The sequence below is a fragment of the Macaca thibetana genome, chromosome 9 (assembly GCF_024542745.1).
Source record: "Macaca thibetana thibetana isolate TM-01 chromosome 9, ASM2454274v1, whole genome shotgun sequence".
Classification (NCBI taxonomy): Eukaryota; Metazoa; Chordata; class Mammalia; order Primates; family Cercopithecidae; genus Macaca; species Macaca thibetana.
The window spans coordinates 123,472,141-123,493,384 of NC_065586.1; the positions used below are offsets into that span (position 1 = coordinate 123,472,141).

The following is a 21,244-nucleotide window of genomic DNA, read 5'->3' on the forward strand; positions in this document are numbered from 1 at the left end:
GTACAGTACTCGCCCTTCTGTGTTTGACGTGTTTCACTCGGCCGAATGCCTTCCAGGTTCATCCAGGTTGTAGCCTGTGTCAGAACTTCACCCTTTTTAAGGCTGAATGGTATTTCATTGCATGGAGAGGCCACATTTTATTCATTCATTGATCCATTGATGAACATTTGGGTTGTCCCCACCCAATGTGCTGCTGTGAAGATGTATGATTTTAATTATATGGGAAATTGGAAGTGGATCAGTATGGCCACGGTGCTGGAAACTCCAAATCAGGCTCCATCCCTGAGACAGGCGCGTGCTTTCGGACATGTGATTGAAGCAGTAACCGTGATCACCTGCCAGATGCCCGTTTCCCAATATTCACATGAGGCCAAAGGAGAAGTTATATAAATATTAAGAATGCTGCCTGGCCTACCATATAATTGTTTATACATTTTCTCAAAAACACATTCTTGGATGGCATTGACCAGTGGGTCATGATTTCCTGATATTTCTTACGACTGTTTTTTTTTTTTTTTTTTTTTTTTTTTTTTTTTTTGGACACGTGGTTTTCTCTTATCCTAGGAGACCACGTGTGATTTCTCTGGCTTTAGGAAGCAGAAGCTCTGTGTCTTGAGCACGGCTGTCTGGGGCAGTTGAAACCAGTTGGGTGATTCCACTGGTTCCAGACGTTGCTCATTTGGGGTCCTGTGTTTCCGATTCCATGGGAGTCACTAATAGTGTGAGACACCTCTTCATCACGGTACCCAGAGGATACAAACCTCCCCTTAGGAAGGACATGTCCCTGTTGACAGGAGAGCCCCACAGTTCTGGCCTGCTCCACGAGGTGAGGCTGGCTGCCCACTCCTCAGTATCCTGCCTGGTGATGGAGGCGTCTGGCCCTGTCCTGGTCACTCCTGGTCATTGCTGGTCAGCTTCTCCTCTTGCCTTCATCGTGCAGCAAAGAAAGTGGTTGATCAGAAGCACAGATTCTGAACAAAGTCTTCCCTTCCAGAGAATGAATAAAGGAGGCTTAGTTACAAGCTGTGAATTAGAGACAAGTTTGAAACTAGCTTCATTCTCAATAAAAAACAAAGCTGAAAGGTGGAATGAGCTTGGAGTTAAAGCCACTTACTGTTGCTAAAGGCTTTAATTCGAGTGTGTGTGCTCCAGAACATACATCTTTAAGAAAGGGAGAGAAATGGACCAAGCCATGGCAGCCTTGTGCAGTGCTTGGTGTTAAATGGTGCGTGTGGCCCCTGTGGATGGAGATCTACCTCTGGATATGTAGGCACCAACTCTGGATCCATGCAGTATGGTTATCCCGGAGTCCAGAGCAAGGGAGCAGCCTGCGTGGAATATTATGTGAAGGCAGTGCCGGGTGCGGAGGACATGTCATGGCCCCCGAGCCCAGTAGACGCCAGGTTGTGCCAGGAGCTCATGCACAGCAGGCTCCAGGGATGGTCCTGGGTCATCTCCACCACCAAAAGGACAAAATGAAAAGTCCAAATGGGGGTTAACAGGCTTGGTTAATATTGAACTGACTTTCCCTCCACACCTGGATCATTCTGCGGGGCTGCAGCAATGTATTTATCACGCTTCACAGATCACCTGGCAGGGGTCAATCTGCCAGTGACACTAGCAAGTTACCAAAAAGTGGGCGGAATGTTTGAGTGCTTCATGCCCTGCTGGAGAGGAGCCTCCAAGAACTGACTAGCTGTCCCTTTTGCTTTGTTTTTCTCTAAAAATGGATCTCACTGTTGTTTGTGCTCATATTAATATTTATAGGTCTTACAAGGAATAAATATCTTTGACTATATGTACATTTTCCCCTTGTTTTCATGTTCGAAGGGATCATTTCAGAATGCAAAGTAACTGACATTTTCCGAAAATGTTTTTCGTGTTTTTATCTATAACTTACCAGCGTTTTTCTATTAAAGTTTTTATATACATTTTTATTATTATGTCTTTCTTATGTAAAGCATAAGAAAAATGCTTGCTAGTTTCATAGTAGTCTGTTATACATTAAATCTTACTGAATTTTGGAAGTGTGTGGCTTTATATAGCCTTAGAAGATATTCAAACTGTGTATTTATATTTCTAATTAAGACTACATTTTATCTGGTTTCTGCTTGACTTTTTTTTTTGGAGATAAATAGAATATTTTTCTTCCATAATGGTACTTTTAAGACATATCTAAGCACAAAGTGAAAAAGAATTCAATTCTTAAACTGGTTCTTTTTTAGTGATTTAGGAGAACTCAGAATAAGCTGGGGCGAGGGAAGGGGACTGTCTTAGTCCACTGGGGCTGCTGTAACAGAATACCTTAGACTGGGTACTTTATAAGCAACAGAATGTGTTGTTCCCAGTTCCAGAGGCTGGGAAGTCCAAGATCAAGGTGCCAGCAGATTTGGAGTCTGAGGAGGGCCATTCCTCGTAGATGGCGCCTTCCACCTGTTCTCACGGGGTGGAAAGGGCAGGCAGCTCTCTGGGCCCTCTTTTCTAAGGCACTGATCCCTTTCACAAGGGTGGAGCCCCAATACCTAATTCCCTTCCAGAGGCCCCACCTTCTAATACTGTCACCTTGGTGGTTAGGTTTCAGCATCTGAATTTTGGGGGCTACAAACATTCAGACCACAGCAGGGATCAGTTGATTCGGTGTCATACGATCTCTCTTAATCCTTTTGAAAATCCATTAGTTAGACAAATTTTAATTTGACTTCAATCTTGGTCTTTAGGGGATAAGTGTAAGAATATGCAGCAAGGTGCTGTCCTCTGGCTGCCTCTGTCTGTTCGTCTCCCTCTCTGGCACCTGTCCAGGAGTGACTGCAGATGGGGCAAGGCTGCAGCTGACTTGGGAGCAGCCAGCCTGGAGGTTCTTTCCCAGCGTCCCCCGATCGAAGAACAGAAGCACCTCAGCAACCACATCCCGTCCTGGAAAGCGTTACCCCCAGACTTCTGTTTCTTGTACCCCGGTGACTCCTGCTTGCTGTCTTCTCCTTGTGGCAGTTTTCATTTCAGTTGAGACAGCCTAGATGGGACAGGGTGGGTGGCGGGAGGTAGAAGGCTTCCAAAACCAGCAGCAACATTACACTAGATACTCATTGGCCCCTTTCTGTGACCCAGGTGACACTCAGAACACACGTGTTGAATTCGGGAAAACAGGGAGACCTGTTACATCTTGTAAGAAAAACGTTCCTTACAGGTGTATTTACAGAGGACTGTGTCACACTCAGGCAGAAAAGACCTCAACAAGACAGCCTTGTGGAAGGAAGAAAACTTACCTACTTAACTCCCCTCCACGCCCCAGGCTGCCTAGCCTAGCCTAGCCATCTATAACAACCCCAGTGGACTGACACTCCAACTTGGAATTTATGGAGGTGACAAAAGTGTCATTGGAGATGGACCAAACCCAGCCCTTCCAAGAAGAGCTCTGTGTATTTTATCTTGACATATGTTGATGAATAATGACCTGCACCAGCACTCTTAAGTGCAGGAAGGGAAGTCCTGCTCTCCGTCCTTCTCCAGTCACTCCCTCGGGGGAGGCCAGGAACTTAGTAGCTCTGGGCTCTGGACTACATCCCTTCCCCTCGGGTTCTGCTCACCTCGACTGTGTCTCACAGGAGTCGGCGCGGAGTGGCCGTGCTCAGGCGCTGGGACCCCACCTTAGCTCATGCTCTCTTAAATTCCTTATGGCAGAATGGGCCGGGCGCGGTGGCTCAAGCCTGTAATCCCAGCACTTTGGGAGGCCGAGACGGGCGGATCACGAGGTCAGGAGATCGAGACCATCCTGGCTAACACGGTGAAACCCCGTCTCTACTAAAAAAAAAAAATACAAAAAACTAGCCGGGCGAGGTGGCAGGCGCCTGTAGTCCCAGCTACTCAGGAGGCTGAGGCAGGAGAATGGCGTAAACCCGGGAGGCAGAGGCTGCAGTGAGCTGAGATCCAGCCACTGCACTCCAGCCTGGGCGACAGAGCGAGACTCCGTCTCAAGGAAAAAAAAAAAAATTCTTATGGCAGAATGAAAACGACTTCATTAGGGCCTACCTGAAAAGAAAACAAAAACCAGAAAAAGCATGGACATCATTATCCACTTGCCCTGGCTGCCTTACCCCCTTCTAACCCTTTCATGCCCGCTCTGTTGTAAGCTTCTGAGTGTTCATTTGGTTTTTCACATAGTTTTTAAATCAGTTGTTACTGTCAAGATGAAAACTTAGCACAGATGTTAGTAGCTCAGTGTTGAATGCCTCTTAAACAGTATTAACTTACATGCTTGATGACCATGTGTTCTTGATTAACAAAGCCAACGCAAGTTAAAAAAAAAAATTACAAGTTGTCCTTAAATTCAATGACATTTTGTAAGAACCCGTAAGGCATATTTTAAGACCAGCACATTGCATGTGAACTCTTCCTGGCCCTTTCTCTGTGGTGTTATTAAATGAATGTCACCCTTTCCAGGGAAAAGTTTTCATTTACCGAGGGAAAGAGTATGAGCGCCGGGAAGATTTTGAGGCTCGACTGTTAACTCAGTTTCCAAACGCCGAGAAAATGAAGACAACATCTCCACCAGGCGACGATATTAAAAACTCCCCTGGCCAGTGTATCCTTTAAGACAACCGCGTCAACTCTGAAGCCGTGGCGACGCCGTTCATTTGGGTGGTTGGGTGTGATGGGGGGCCTCTCTCATGGTTGATGTCTGTGCTGCCTTAGCGGTCCTTAACCCCCTCACCTCAGATATTCAGTGCTTCACAGTGAAGCCCAAACTCGATCTGCCTCCTAAGTTTCACAGGCCAGTGTCAGAGCAGATTGTAAGGTAATCATCCCATTTTTCTTACCCAACATGAGGGTTGTAAGAGGCTGTGTGGACAGATCTCTTCCTAATGATTCCACCTTTTAAAGGATGATTTTTAGCCTTTGATTCGCTTTCCAAATGCTCTTTCTGTCCTCTTTGAAGAGCAAGGGAAGCTAATTATTTTCAGCATCCAAAAAAAGTGAAAGGAGATGTTAATCCGTGTGCTGGGAACGTGCAAAGCCTATTCCTTTCCCAAAGTCAGCTGATGGCAAAAACCTAAGCGGGCAGTGGAGGCCGTCTGGTCTCCTTTATAGGCCTGCCCCACGGGGTACAATCTCCTAGGGAGCTTCCCAGCAGTGCATCCTGCCCATTTCCAGCAAAGCCAAGTCCATACACGTGAGTGCGGCCTGAATGTTTGCATTTCGAAAGGTGGGAAATGGGATTTGCACATTTGCTCCTGGTGACACACAGGAGAACCCTTCAGCCTCACAGCACAGCAATTCCATAATGTAGGATTATGAGGGGGCTTTTAAGCCCCCTGAGTCAACTGTCCATAGTTGAATGAGATTTTCTGCCTGTCGGTTGAATCGCACCTGACTTAGCAATGGCATAGAATGCTTTAACAGATGTGTTTGATATTAAGACTTTGCTGTTCTGTTTGATCCATGTTCTGGTGAAAATATTAATCTCTTTGATGACTTCATATTCCTTAGGATCTGCTTCATTTTGCTTCCTGAAGTTTGGTGGTTTCTTTGACCTTTCATTGTTTCTTTGACCTTTCTTCAGCAATAATGGGAAATAAACAGGGACCCCGTGTGTTTACAAATGACTGCTCTCACAAGGCATACATTTTAAGGGTTGCAACCTTTTTTTTTTCAGAGGCCTTAAGCAAATAGTGAAGCTTAGAGCCTTCTCAGATGCAGTAGTTTCTGCTGCTGTGGAAGCCTGCCTGCATTTCAGTGCAGGGGAGGAATCGGTCTTGGTCTCTCCACGCCCTCCCTGTGCATGCGGATAGCCTGTCTCCCACCCTGGCCGCGGAGGCAGGTTACTTACGTTTTCCTGTGTGTCACTCTTGCGGTGGTTGCAAAATCTGTACTTTGTAGATCTGAAACTAAAGTATGTGATACTTTTTAAAAATAATAATAAACACATACATTGAACACAAAAGCCTTTTTTCTCTCTCCTTCGCTTCACCTTTCCTGTGTTCTTGCTCATTTCACTCTTACTCAGCTTCTGTTTTCCCTCGAGGTGTTGGCGGGGACAGGGAAGAGGCAAAAACTCAAGTTAATTTTTCCACCTGCCAACATCTCCCTGACTGGGAGAGGACGCCAAGGCGATGGCTTCAGGTCAAGGTTAGGGAGATTTTGCAGGCGGCAGTGACATATTCTAAGGCCAGACCCTGTGTCCAAAAGCAAATTGGCTGTTTGCCGGGTTAAATGTCTAATGATCTGTCTGTCTCTGTATAGTTTTTACAGGGTGAACGAGGTCCAGCGATTTGAATATTCTCGGCCAATCCGGAAAGGAGAGAAAAACCCAGACAATGAATTTGCGGTAAAAAAACAAACCACCAAAACAAACAAACAAACAAAAAATATCATTCTACCACCAATAGAACTGCCAGTGGAGAAGCGAGGCCTCAAAGGCAGCCACAGGGCAGTATTAAATGTCTCTGTATATTGTGTGCAGAAATTCTAATCTATTACTCCCTCCAAAGTTAGAAAAACTAATTGCCATTTCACTAACAATATGACTAAGGTCACTGAGATATTTGATAAGGAGCCTGTGCCGTCCGAATGCCGGAGCTCCCATATGAGTAGCCTGCCTTCCCCGTGAGCCCCAGGTGAGAAAGCAGGTGCCTATTATCGCTAGTTACAAATGGGCCCATGGAGTGCTGAGGTGCTGGGTGCTGACGTGGCTTCCTGCAGGTGCTTCCTGCAGCACATGAACTCATTCCTAACTCAGGTGCTCATCCTAACTCAGTATCCAGCACCTGAACTTCACTGGAGCACAACACACAACTGCAGGGTTGACCCCAGCACTACTGGCGATACAGACTGGGTTGTTCTCTGTGGTGGGGCCATCCTGTGCGTCCAGGGATGTTTGGCAGCATCCCTGAACTCTGCCTACTAGGTGCCAGTGTCACCACCCCAGTTGGGACAGCCAATCAAAAAGATTTCCAGACTGGGCGTGGTGGCTCATGCCTGTAATCCCAACGCTTTGGGAGGCTGAGGCAGGTGGATCACATTAGTTCAGGAGTTCGAGACCAGCCTGACCCACACGGTAAGACGCTGTCTCTACTAATAGTACAAAATTAGCTGGGCGTGGTGGCACATGCCTGTAATCCCAGCTACTTGGGAGGCTGAGGCGGGAGAATCGCCTGAACCCAGGAGGCAGAGGTTGCAGTGAGCCGAGATCGCTCCATTGCACTCCAGCCTGGGGGACAAGAGTGAAACTCCATCAAAAAAAAAAAAAGTTTCCAGAAATGGCAAAATAAAACATCTACCCCCTGTTGCAAACCACGGCATTTGAGTTGTAGAAATAACAGCAAACATCTTTAGAGCCTTTTTTTTTTTTTTTTTTTTTTTTTTTTTTGAGACAGTGCCTCACTCTGTCACCCAGGCTGGAGTGCAGTGGTGCAATCTTGGCTCACTGCAAGCTCTGCCTCCCGGGTTCACACCTTTCTCCTGCCTCACCCTCCCCAGTAGCTGGCACTACAGGTGCCCACCACCACGCCCGGCTAATTTTTTGTGTTTTAGTTTTCTTTTATTTTCGTGTGTTTGGACGGGGTTTCACCGTGTTAGCCAGAATGGTCTCAATCTCCTGACCTCGTGATCCGCCCACTTCAGCCTCCCAAAGTGCTGGGATTATAGGCGTGAGCCACTGCACCCGGCCATAGAGCCTTTTAAAAATTCTACATACAAACTGCTTTCATGGATTCATTTGTATTTTTATTTTATTTATTTTTTTGTATAGAGGTGGGATCTATGTTGCCCAGGCTCGTCTTGAACTCCTGGGCTCAAGTGAGTGGATCCATGTTGAAAAGGCATCAAAGAAGCCATAATTTTTTAAAAATGTTAATGTTTATCCATCTTGCCTGGGAAACCTCCGGAAATCCCTATGTAGTCCTATATTGCAAGGAGGCATTAGTCTGGGGTCCCCCAAGGAGGACCAGCTCTGCTGAGAATGACTTCTCTTGTGTGCCGTCTGAAGGCATCTAGGCTATCAAGGTCAAAGGTGAATTAGCACCCTACTCCTGACCAGAGCAAAGCTCAGAACCCTTCCAGCAGGGTTGCCTCAAGTGAAGAGTGGCGTCTACCCACTCTCCCTGCCAATCCCTCAGGGGTCCGCCAGTCATCGGATCCTCAGGGCAGTACCTGTGAGTCTCCTATCTCAGCTCTTAAGAGCCATGGGGAAGTTCCTTCCAGCCCTGAGGCCAGATTCCTTGGTGTCACCAAGGAGCACAAAGGAGCTTGGAGTTGGTGGAATCTGCAGTATTGTGCAGTCCCAGCAGGTTGGTTGGTTGAAGATTAAGACCCTATTTATTGGTGAACCCAGCACCCTGGACCTCCTCCAGGACTGGTCACTGCAGTATCTATTGTCTGTAGCAGTGCGGGCAGAACTAGGCATGTCTAACCTGGACACCCTCGCTAAGGGCAGTGGCTTTCAGAGCAGTCTGCGCCTGTTACTGTCATCACAAGCACTAACGCTAGTATTTATATGGAGTCCCTCAACTGTGGGATTTATAGGCAGTTCTTGAATTTCCCTCATACCTCTCCCATCTGGCAAGTAGATATATTCTTAGACTATAAAGAAATAGACACAAGGAGGTCAAGTGAACTGCTGAAGGGTGCGCAGCCAGTTGGGTGCAGAGCTAAGAATAACGAAAGCTCTTGACATTTTGAGCTGTGCTGAGCCCAGAGGCTATGCTTCTTCTAAATGGCCCTGAAGTCCCCTAACGGCCCCGTTTAGGTCCAGGCACTTGGACAAAGTGTTCGGAAGCCGCAGGATTTGGTCCTTCACATGCCCCCCAAAACCTCAGATAAGTACAAAGTCTTTTGCTCTACTGGGAAGCCAGGCTCCGGCCCTACAGCAGGGAGCCCAGCTCCAAGTGCAGCGGGCTGGGGAAGCTGCCCAACAGGCCGAGAGCAGAGCAAGGTGGCTCACACCTGCACACCTGGCAAGGGGTGACTGACGTGCTGGGGAGTGAGGGCACTGACAAGGAGGAAGATGAGACAGGGCCTGTGTGAGCAGGAGCTGGCCGTAAAGCCCAGGATGGAACCCAGAGGTCCCTCTCAGGGCATATTGACATGAGAAAAAGCACTGGAATCTGTTCTAGAGGTGGATGTGAGAGGGCCAGACCTGCTTCCATTGCTAGGACAAAAACCTGAGGGAGCCGTCCCCATGGGGCAAAGGAGGACTGGCCTGGGACATGGAGGTCTTGCTTGTGTCCCTGTGGCTTCAACCAGCTCCTTCCCTTAGAAGTGTGGGATAAATGCTTTCCAAGGTCCAAGCCAGTTTTCTGAATTCTTTTTTTTTAATTGGAAACAGAATCTCGCTCTGTTGCCCAGGCTGAAGTGCAGTGGTGTAATGTCAGCTCCCTGCAAGCTCCGCTTCCCGGGTTCAAGCGATTCTCGTGCCTCAGCCTCCTGAGTAGCTGAGACTACAGGCACCTGCCACCACACTTGGCTGATTTTTGTATTTTTAGTAGAGATGGGGTTTTGCCACATTGCCCAGGCTGGTCTCGAAGGCCTGAGCTCAGGCAGTCTGCCTGCTCTGGCCTCCCAAAGTGCCGGGATTACAGGTGTGAGCCCCCGCGCCTGTCCAGTTTTCCGGAATGACTGGCATCCCATTATCCCATCTGCTTAAGTCTAGATTCCTGTTGACAGACTCAGACTGCTCGGTGACCCTGCAGTGCAGGGAGGTTGGAACGGCAGAAGATTGTTGCCAGCTAGACAGTATAAAAGAGGCGGTAGGGTAGGGTTTCCAGTTGACCCCTGCGATGGAGCTTTTGTGCAATCCCTAAAGAGAAGTAGGATTATATTTATTGGCTTAGAACAGTTTCCTGTGATATGTAATACATTATTTTACAAAGAACACCGATAAATGATGTTTTTATTTAAAATATGCATAGATATACTTTTTAATACTTAGTAAGAAGTCTTGAACAATAGATACTAAAGCATGTAGATTATCAGCTTTAGGTAGGGGAGGGTTTTTCCTCCTGCTGTTTCCATATCTTTATGTTCTCATGTAAACATATTAGTTACGTCAAAACTTTGTTTTGTTTTGTTTTTTTGTTTTGAGACGGAGTCTTGCTCTGCCCCCCAGGCTGGAGTGCAGTGGCGTGATCTCGGCTCACTGTAACCTCTGCCTCCCGGGTTCATGCCATTCTCCTGCCTCAGCCTCCCAAGTAGCTGGGATTACAGGCACTTGCCACCACGCCCGGCTAATTTTTCGTATTTTTAGTAGAGACGGGATTTCACCGTGTTAGCCAGGATGGTCTCAATCTCCTGACCTTGTGATCCGCCTGCCTCGGCCTCCCAAAGTGCTGGGATTACAGGTGTGAGCCACTGCAACCGGCCACGTCAAAAATTTTTAAAGCTTAAAATACCGACTGGTTTTATCAGAACATCAGAGGTCACTTGGATTAAATCCAGTCTCCCAAACATGTGTTTACCCCTTTTAGTTTCTTAGGAACACTGGCTAATGTAAGACTTCTTTGGAGCCTCTCTCAAAATCTCTTTGGTCATGAGGGGCTCCCCATGCCTCATTTTGGAGTGTACACATCTTTCTCACTCACCTAGTATACCTGCATTGTCATATACCAGAGTGGTGGACAGTGTTGGCTAGGGGACAGCAGATACTTTGATGTATCCTGAGGGACTGTTAGGCAGAGCGTGGCCTGTGAGGTACTACCTGAAGGCACACGTGCCCTGTGCTGAGCACCACAGACCCTGTCCTGCTGAAGGACCTGACTACTGTGGAGTTATTCTGTAAATCCCCCTTAAGGCAGAGCTGTCCACCTGCTGACATCCTTCTAACCCGTGTTGTGTGTGTGTGTTTCCTTTGCAGAATATGTGGATCGAGAGAACCATATACACAACTGCATATAAATTACCTGGAATTTTAAGGTGGTTTGAGGTCAAGTCTGTTTTCATGGTAAGGATGGCCCCCACCCCAGAAGGAATTGTCCGTTCCCTTCCTCAATACAGTCTGCCACGCCTTCTTCACCTGCTCATGCCCCGTGGCCAGTGTGTCAGTGTGCACACAGCAGACCCTACAGTTCACGTAACCACCCTGCCTGTTCTTGAGAGCATCAATATCTCCTCGCCCACGCGTATTCATATTCTAGTGGAAATGCTGTGTAATCACGACCAACTCTAGCTTATCAAAAAACCAGAATGAAGATTTCATTTATTCTTACAGCATATTTAAATTCAGTCATAGCTGTGCTGTTTGACAGTGCTTTCTGTTAACCAAGTGAAAAGCTTAAGACAAATTGCAATTTACATGAACTTTTTTAAAGATATTTTTTCCTGATGGTTTTATTGCCTTTTACGTGACAAACAACTATTAATTAATACTTCTTGCCCATTTCAAGTAAGAATAGCCTGAGAACATACTCTTCCCTGACCCTTTTTAAAGAAATAACGATTTCCACCTCTCAGCAAAGCTGAACCTTGCTTTGCGATGGGACCATTTCATTTACATGAAACTCACATTTGCAGTGAGCTATTGGACAGTTTCATTTACATGAACCGGAGTTGAGCAGCAGATTTATTGACAGTATTGAAATGTCAAGGCCAAGGCAACTGGCAATATAAAAACATCTGATTGAAATATGTGTTTGTTCATGTGTCTCAATGCCTTTTGTTTTCCCCCAGCAAGAACTCACTGAGGGGGGTGGTCCTTGCCATTTAGTTTTCAATGAGTCCCCCCGAAACCCCTGATTATTCGTCTCTAGGATTTGGCCGGCACCTGTCTGCCCAGCTGCGTGTCCAGCGCCGAGGCTTCTCCTTTGCCCACACCAGCATGAGCTATGGGCAGCTATGGGCCATTCTCTTTGAGAGGTCGCCTGTGGTCAGAGCCACCTCTTTATTCTCGAAGCACCCAGGGCTCTTCGCCTACCCCTCCTGGGGGCACTTTCTGCTCTGGAGTTCGCTTTCTGTGCCCCTAGCAGCCAGGCAGCCCCTGACAGATAGAAGGCTTTAGGAGTTGTGTGTCAGGTGGTAAAAATGCACCGCCTTTGCTGGGTCCCTTTGTAGCTGGTGAAGCACTGTACATACAAGAGACAACAGAAGAGCAGGCCCTCCACCTAAACAGGCCGTGATCCTCTTAATCACCCTCTGCGCATGAGCCCTTTGTAATCGCGGCCTGCCAGCCAGTGGCTGCCGGATGCAGGAGCTTAGGGAGGTGGAGAGGGGAGCCCTGAGCTTTCGTGAGGATGCAACTTCTCCTCAGGTGCGTTGGCCATTTTGAACAGACTAAGAGGCCAGGAAGGCAAATAATCCCAGAATGGCAGGACTGACATCCTGCTGCCAAACCCTGGTGCCCTCCTTATGCCACTTGGGACCAACACCCGTGGGATATCTGTAGGAGCAGCAGCTAACCTTGTTCCATAAAAATAGGAAGGATTCTTTCTTAGCACAAATGAGATTAGTAACAGGGAGTTAACAGTCAGCCCAGGTGGAATACTGCCCTGGAGTGTGCATTTGGTGAAACTGTGCCGGGGATGAAATGTAGGGCCTGGCAAAGCAAGTTGTGGGTTCAGGACAGCATGGCTATGCCTGCTGTCCAGGACACCAGACAAGGGGCCCTCTCAGCAGTGTGCACTTGGCTGGCCACACCCAGTGTATCACAATCTCCCCGAGGCTGTCCCTCCATCAGTGCAAGGACAGTGACATCGGTGGGCAGAGAGCCTCTGTTATCTCCACAGCCACCTAGGAGTGCCAGTCTGGGGTTGCTGATGGACAGAATGGCCCATTCTCTGTTCATCTCTGCCCTGCCCCACCCCCAACTCGCAGGCAGTCCCCTGGAGGCTGCAGCAGGAAGAACGCCAGACATGAAGATACCCAGAGCTCTTGGGCACGGGTAGGGGCCCATCACGCCTCCTTTGGAAGGAGCAAAGTTATTGCCAGGGTCACCCTGGGACGTGGTCCCCGTGGCCCAGCGTGAGGAGGAGGTTTGGTCTGCTCAAGCAAGATCTGAGGGCAGCTGTGGTCCCTGCCTTAGACCAAGCCAGCCACGTTGCCCTGGCACCTTAGGGCTGAGCTGGAGGGCACTGGGCTGAGACTTGGCCAGGCCCTGTGGGGCCCTCAGAGAAAGAGGGTGGAGGTCTCTGAGAGACATGCACTGGGAGCCAGGAGGACAGATGGTCAGTCCCCTACCTCCAGCACTGACAGTCTCGTTAACCATGGCAGGTGTGCAAATGAGGCCTGTGAGGGCAGCCTGAGTGCTCCAAGCAGCCTTTTCCTCCCAACCCCGGGGGCCATGAGCTCTCTTTGTTGTTGTTGTTGTTGTTTGTTTTTTGGAGTCTCACTCTGTTGCCCAGCCTGAGTACAGTGGTGCAATCTCGGCTCACTGCAACCCCTGCCCCCTGGGTTCAAGTAATTCTACTGCCTCAGCTTCCCGAGTAGCCAGGATTACAGGCATGCACCACTACACCTGGCTAATTTTTGTATTTTTAGTAGAGACAGGGTTTTGCTATGTTGGCCAGGCTGGTCTCGAACTTGACCTCAGGTGATCCACCCACCTCAGCCTCCCAAAGTGCTAGGATTGCAGGCGGGAGCCACTGCACCTGCCCATCACTCCTCCTTCACATGATGGTGTGTGGTGCCATGGCAGGGCCCTCCCTTGACCTCCTTTGCCCTCCCTAACTGGACAGGTAGTGCAGGCTGCCCGGGCCTGGATTCCTCAAGTCCCGAACATCTCCCTCTGCACAGCAAGCAGAGAACAAGAACAGAATTGGAAGTCTCTGTTCTGAAGCAGGTGTGTTCAAGCACCACTCAAGGCTGTGTGTTTTCCCGGGATGACCACATGTGTGCATAGCCACGTGCACACACAGCCCCCACCCCCAGAGCAGAGCAGCAGCTTTGCTTTGTTCCTTTGGAATTTTCATCTATGAGAAAAACAATAATAATAAAATGCCCAGCTGCCCAAAAATTCTGTTTGGAAGAAAGGTTCATGGAGGAGCAGGAAGCCTGCCCCAGAGCACGTGGCTCCTCTGGTGAGACCCCGGGAGTGGAGGCAGCCATGGGGCTGACATTCGGGCTCTCCCCTCTCCTTGCAGGTGGAAATCAGCCCCCTGGAGAACGCCATCGAGACCATGCAGCTGACGAACGACAAGATCAACAGCATGGTGCAGCAGCACCTGGATGACCCCAGCCTGCCCATCAACCCACTCTCCATGCTCCTGAACGGCATCGTGGACCCAGCTGTCATGGGGGGCTTCACAAACTACGAAAAGGCACGGGATCCACCAGCTTGCTCTGGGCAGGCAGTCCTGCCCTGGGACAGACTGAAAATTCCAGAGTCCCCAAAGCCCAGAAACGCGCCTGGTCTCATTGAACAATCTTAGCAGTGGCCCAGCCAAGGCCAGGCAGCAGCAGCCAGTGGTAGCCCCTGAAGGCTGCAGCAAAGTCAAGGCCTGAGCCCCTGGCAAGGCTCCCCTGGGCATCCCCAGACAGCCAGGCTGGGCTTATCTGTGCCCAGGCCTCCAGTGGCTTTTGCAAGGTCTGGGATCTTAAAGGCCAAAAGATAAAGTTAAACAAAAACATCAGAATATCAGGACTAGGGAGGTAGCGCTTTGACGGTGGAGGGGACCTGGCCTGCTGGTCTCCCTGGATCCTAACTCTGTAGGAATGGGTAGAAGTTGAAGGACACAGGGTATATCCTAGACCACGGGCCTGCCCCTGCCTGTGTTTGTAAATGCAACTCTTTTGGAACAAGGCCGTGCCTGTGTACTTACTTACCGCCTGAGGCTATTTTCCTGACACTATAACTGGCGAGTTGAGTAGTGGCAGCATCGAGTAGTTGTGATAGAGACCTGTATGGTCCACAAAACCTAAAATGTTTACTGTCTGGCCTTTCACAAAAAAAGCTTGTTGACCCCTGATCTAGACAGAGTGAAAACTGAGATAAGAGGGGTGCTGCCTGAGAGAAGGCTGCGAGGAGGCGGTTACCCGCCCTTGCACAAAGAAGTTCGTTGCATTCAGGTGTAGGTCAGGCCTGGGCAGGTGCAGGGGCTGGGTGGGGGGCATGGGCATGTGAGTAGGTGAGAGGGCTGTATTCACTGCCATCCAGCAGGACCAAGCCACCAGGTCAGCTATGGCCTTCTTGGACCCCAAGAAGCGGGATTGCTGCTGTAGACAGCCCATTAGCTCCACTTTCGGTGTTTGCCCTTATGGGACATTTTGTCCTGGGTGCTGCAGAGGGTGTGACCCTAGGTCTGCAGTGAGCTCCGTGTGGATCTGTTTTATGCACAGCTCTATTCTCAGGGCCTGGAGCACAGTAAGTGTGCAAAAACCTGTGTTTGCTGAGCAGGTGCACTGAGTGACTCTCCCTGTCTCCACCAGGCCTTCTTTACAGACCGGTACCTGCAGGAGCACCCTGAGGCCCATGAAAAGATCGAGAAGCTCAAGGATCTGATTGCGTGGCAGGTAAGGTGTCCAGCGAGAGCCATGCATGGCTGGAGGGAAGGAAAGCTAGGAGGGTCTAGGCTCAGCACACAACCAGCCGGCATGGAGGTCCCTGGGCTGCAGTCATGATGCACATGACTGTGATTGTCCCTGGGTGAACCCACCCACTGCTGTCATGATCAACTCGGCTCCTGGGCTGCAGTCAGGAATTTGAACACCCAGAAAATTATCTCTTGCAAAGGAACAAGGTCTCTTTCCTCCCAGCTGTTGGAAAACTCTTTGTCTGTCTGTATTGATAGAACATTGAGGTGAGCTCAGTGCCATGAAGCCTTGAGCTCTAGCCTATGCCAGGAAAGGCGCTCGGGCCAGTGCAGTCCCTGTGAAACGCACGTAGGTCAGAAGCTGCGGTGCACCCTCTCCCTGTTCGTGCACTTCTGGCAGTGGTGCGTGTCCTCATTTGTGTTTTCCCAGCTGAAGTTGTGCATGTTATTTCACTGTTCTGCTCATGCTTCTGAAGCCTCTGGAGCCTTTCCCAGAGGGCCATCGTCTTGAAAGGGCAGACTCTGGGTGCCTTGGGTTCAGTGTCAGAACCTAGCAGATGTGTCTGTGCTTCTCAGAGCCTTCCTGAGCCTGAAGTGTAGGGGTCATCAAGAGCCCGTCCTTACAAGCGCTTGGCCGGCACCTGCCTGCTCTGCTGCTTTAGGCCACTGCCACTTTAGGCCTCCTTTTCTCATGTGGGAGGCGAGGAGGCTGCTGTCCCCGAGGTCTCGCCACACTGTGTAAAGAGAGTTGAGGGAGGTGGAGGCAAAGGCCTGCATGGGTTTGGACTGGGTGTCATAGCTCAGGCCACTTTGCTAAGCTGGGGTCCTAGTCTCCCAGTCGAGGCCCAGAGATGCTGTGCAGTTGATCTGTACTCAGTCCAGAACAGGGCAAGATACAAAATTCACCAGGCGTGGTGGCGCATGCCTGTAATCCCAGCTACTTGGGAGGCTGAGACAGTAGAATCGATTGAACCCGGGAGGCAGAGGTTGCAGTGAGCCGAGATCATGCCGCTGCACTCCAGCCTGAGTGACAAGAGCAAAACTGTCAAAAACAAACAAACAAAAAAGAACAAGGCAAGGCTGTTCCTCTTATGAGACTTCACTGTGAGCAGGTTTGTTTGTTTGTTTGTTTGTTTGTTTGTTTGTTTGTTCTGGAGATGAAGTCTCGCTCTGTTGCCCAGGCTGGAGTGCAGTGGCGTGATCTCAGGTCGCTGCAACCTCCTCCTCTGGGGTTCAAGTGATTCTCCTGCCTTAGCCTTCCTAGTAGCTGGGACTACAGGTGTGTGCCACCATGCCCGGCTCATTTTTTTTGTATTTGTAGTGAAGATGGGGTTTTGCCATGTTGGCCAGGCTGGTCTTGAACTCCTGACCTCAGGTGATCCGCCTGCCTTGGCCTCCCTAAGTGCTGGGATTACAGGCATGAGCCACTGCACCAGGCCACTGTGAGCATTTTTATTCTGGCATCCCAGCGGGGCCTCCTCTTAGTGGTTTCTCTGCTGTCAGCACATTGGCCAATGAGACATCTCAGAGTGGAGCAAGGCTGAGCTTTGGTTGTGAGCCAAGATACGAGTCCTTTTAAATTTGTGTTTAGATGTATAGGACGGGTTGGATTTTTATAATTCTAAGTACTTATATTGTTATACAAACATAATATATGTTTTATATATATATGTTATAAATAATTGTGATAAAATGTAAGTAACATAAAATTTCCCATCTCAAACATTTTTAAGTGTCCAGTTCAGAGGCAATAAGTACGTTCACATTGTTGTTGTACAACCGGCACCACCACCGTCCATCTCCAAAGCCTTGTCGTCTTGCAAAGCTCCAACTCTGTACCCATTGAACAACTTCCCCATTCCTCCCTCCACCCAGCTCCTGGTCACCACCATTCTACTTTGTGTCTCTATGAATTTGCCTACTCTAGATACCTTATATGAGTGGAATTGTGTAACACTGGTCCTTATTTGTCTGGCTTGTTTCTCTTAGCAGAATGTCTTCCAGGTTCATCCATGTTGTAGCGTGTGTCGGAACTTCATTCCTTTTTAAGGCTGAGTAATACTCCATTATAGTGCTGGACCACAATGTGTTTCTCCACGGATCTGTCGAGGAACAACATGTGGGTTGTTTCTACCTTTTGGCTGGTGTGAACAATGCTGCTGTGAATGTGGGTGTACAAATACCTGCGCAAGTCCCTGCTTTCAATACTCCCATAGTTTGGGGTATACACCCAAATTTAGACTTGCTGGCTCATGTGGTATTCTGTGTTTATTTTTTGTGAAACTGCCAAACTCTTCTACAGTCACAGCACCATTTGACATTCCCATCAGCGGTAATGCATGATTCCAACTTCTTTGCACCCCCAACAAGACTTGTTATTTTGTCTTTTTTTTTTTTTTTTGAGATGGAGTCTCGCTCTGTCACCAGGATGGAGTGCAGTGGTGTGAGATCTTGGCTCACTGCAACCTCCGCCTCCCAGGTTCAAGCGATTCTCCTGTCTCAGCCTCCCGAGTAGCTGAGACTATAGGCGTGCACCATCATGCTCAACTAATTTTTGTATTTTCAGTAGAGTAGAGTAGACAATGTTGGCCAGGATGGTCTCGATTTCTTGCTCTCATCCGCCGGCCTCAGCCTCCCAAAGTGCTGGGATTACAGGTGTGAGCCAGCGCTCCTGGCCTGTTTGTCTTTTAAATAATAGCCGTCTTAATGAGTGAGAAGTTTTATTTATATGTATATATAAACAAAAATTAAGAGGGAAGAAATCAGACTGTCACAAATCTGTCTGCATTTGAAATCTGCATTTGGAATTATGGTTTTGAAAGTCCTCAGAGTTTGACTGAAAGGGACATTGTTGGCCAACTGTGGCTTCTTTGCATGGAATGTAAGCCTCATGTAGACAGTGTCCCTCTGTCACTAAAAAAGTGGGAGTTTAAAATTGTGAATGCTTCCATTTCAGATGTTGTAGATTTTGTACTAAAGGGTACGAAATTCAAAATTCCTCTGCAGGCTATAAAACTATTGCTATACAAAAAACTAGTTTGGTCTGCAAAAGTTCTATTGATTTTTTTTTTCCTGTAAGCTTTTACAGCAAATTGGATTTTAAGAGTTTCAAGTCCTACAGAGGAAAATAATTTGTTCCCCAGAGAGCAGCTTTATGTCAGCACCGTGTCATCATTCCTAATAACTGTATTAAAGGATGAATGTTAAAGCAGGTCACAGGAAAGTTAAAAGAATCAGTTTTCTAGTAACTTCGTTGTATCAAAGAGTGGTGAAAAATGCATATTGCAAACATCACCTGTGATTTGCATTCATTTGCAAATGTTTGGAAAACCCATGTCTTGGTATTGGCAGCTGAGTCATATGTTCGTTAAAAATAAGAAGTTTGAGTTTATCAGAATGCTTTGTTCTCTTTTTGTGTATTAGTTCATCTGGTTTGGTTTTTTCCTGAAACTCTGTCAGGGCAGAGTGAGGCTTTTCTCCTGGGAGCCCCAGGACTCGTGTGCAAAGTTTTCATCACCGATGTATAATAAGCACAGCTCCAAAGCCTACAGTGGTTTGTGAAGGTTGGTTACTACGTTCCAGACAGCTCCTCCTCAGCCCTGCTTGCTAACTCGGAAACAGAGGATGGGCTGACCTGCTCCTCGCTGGGTGGAGGTTGCAGTCAGCGTGCACGCTGCGAGGTGCCTCCTCTAGGTTCGCAGCTGGCACCAGCTCATGAGTCCCTTTCTCAAAGGCACAGTTCCATCTTTCCCCGTACACAGCTGTCATTGTGGAGCATCCCTGCCGAGTATCCAAAGATAAATCCATACAGTCCCATATTAAACTACTGTGATGTGTACGTATTTCTCTTTTGAAAAGTACAAAGATGAAAGGCTGAACTCAGCCATCATCCCCAGCTGATGACAAGCATGACTGTTGTGTCCAGGGGTGGTGCTCCTGGAGCACTGAGCAAGGCTTCCAGATGTTCTGCGCTGCTTTCAGGGCATGAATCTGCGCAGGGGACAGACAGGAGCAGACTTCAAATACGGCCCATCAGGAGGGCGCCTTTATAGCGCAGGCAGCAAGCTCGCTTTGATCAGCTAGAGGTGCGACTTAGGGAAAGTGCTCTCCCAGCTCTGGGCTCTGAGAAGCTCTTTACGAATGCAGATTCCTGGGATCTGCCTACAGCAAATCAGGGCTCTGGAGGGTAGGGTTCAGGAATCTGCCCGAGACACTCTGATGCTTAGCCAGAGTGGAACCCACTGAACTACAGGGTCTCCAGAGACCATTTAAGACCCTCGGTCTATCTGTATGTTAAGTGCCTTGTGCGTTGGAATGTGTTTACTCAGGGCATCCTCTTATCTTCTTCCATTTAGAATCACACCTGCAGTTCAGCCCCACGTAGACATAAAACGGGACCAGGTCTGTCCTCTAAGAAGGTTATTTCCCATCAGTGTCAGCAACTGTTGAGAGTCATGAATTCTCACACCTTCTAAATTTCACCTGTCAAATTGCAGTTCGAGCAGCACCAGTGACCTAAAGCAAATGGTCTTAACTGTCATCTAGCAAGAACCTTCTTTGACAGAAAGAATCTGACCAATTAAGAGTTTTGTCACACCACCATCAACACCAACAATAGCAAAACTCAGAAACTAGGTTACATTTTATAGTCTGAGAAAGGCCCACCCTAAATCAGAAATGCTTTTAGTATCTAGGGTGCCTGTGCTTTCACCTTGCCACAGCGCCTCCACACATCCCTGCCTTTGCATCCAGAGAGAGACACAACACATTCGACATCCCGCCAAAAGTTGTCCCAGTCTGCCTGCGTCATCCCCCAAGGCGGAACTCAGGAGGCAGAAGGCTGACAGTGAGCATTTTCTACTGCTGGCCCTGAGTAAACTGCAGCTAGCCCCGGGGAAGCTGCCATCTGCACAAGTAATTCATAGGGAATATTAAAACAACCCATGTATTTTGAAATCTCTCCCGCATGCTGTCGTTTCGGTGATAACTGGCCAGAAAGGCCTGACGTGTGCCTAGCGTTTGGGCCCAGCTGTCAACAAAACAAACTTTTGTGTCGGTGCAACCTCAAAGCAGGCTAGGAGGGCTGTGAGTGAGGAGAGCACTGCTACTCCCTCCTTTCCTGGAGCATCAAGAGAGGCAACAGCTGCGTGCTATAAATGGTAACCAAATACATTTGATGCGTTGATTCATCTTGATAAGATTTCTTGAATTTGCTCACATGAAATTCAATTGTGTACTTATTATCGTTCATACTAATAAATCTGCTCATTTAGATTGGTGTTCTGTCCTATTAGGAAAATCTGTTTTTAATCAGTATTTTGATTTAATTATACATTATTGAGAGGAAGCCTCTTAGCTTGATTACATGGAAGAATGTCTAACTGAGTCCGAGCCCTGGCGGGAAGCGGAGACCAGGGACGTAAAGGAAGACTTTTGCTTCTCCCGCCCCCAACAGCAGCAACTCTGGTGGGTCTCTGCAGCTGGGAGAATGAAAATGTCTCTCTTAGAACGTTTTTAAAGGTCAGCTTCATCTCCACTCTCGGAAGTGAAGTGTTGGCATGGATATTTTGTGACAGCAGTGTCGGCAGAGAAGCGATTATTTTTAGTTTTAAAGAAGAATAAATTTGGTTTTCCCTTCCAAAAAAGGAATACTTTTCAGGACTATAGATCACATGTAATTACCTTTTGGAATAGGGTTCTCATAACGGCAATATTCTTAGCTAAAAAATGTTTGCACTCTGACATGACCCTTTGCTAACAGAACAAGTTACATCTAAACAAATTCGAGGTGCAGC

General features: G+C 48.2%; 1 protein-coding gene across 1 annotated transcript in view; it reads left to right on the forward strand.

Moving 5' to 3' along the window:
- DOCK1 (dedicator of cytokinesis 1) overlaps positions 1 to 21,244 on the forward strand; it is a 557,083-nt gene that overhangs the window by 508,928 nt on the left and 26,911 nt on the right. The window contains 6 exon segments of the mRNA XM_050803710.1: positions 4,438 to 4,579; positions 4,714 to 4,792; positions 6,238 to 6,322; positions 10,844 to 10,930; positions 14,061 to 14,237; positions 15,346 to 15,429. Coding sequence (XP_050659667.1) covers positions 4,438 to 4,579; positions 4,714 to 4,792; positions 6,238 to 6,322; positions 10,844 to 10,930; positions 14,061 to 14,237; positions 15,346 to 15,429 — 654 coding nt within the window.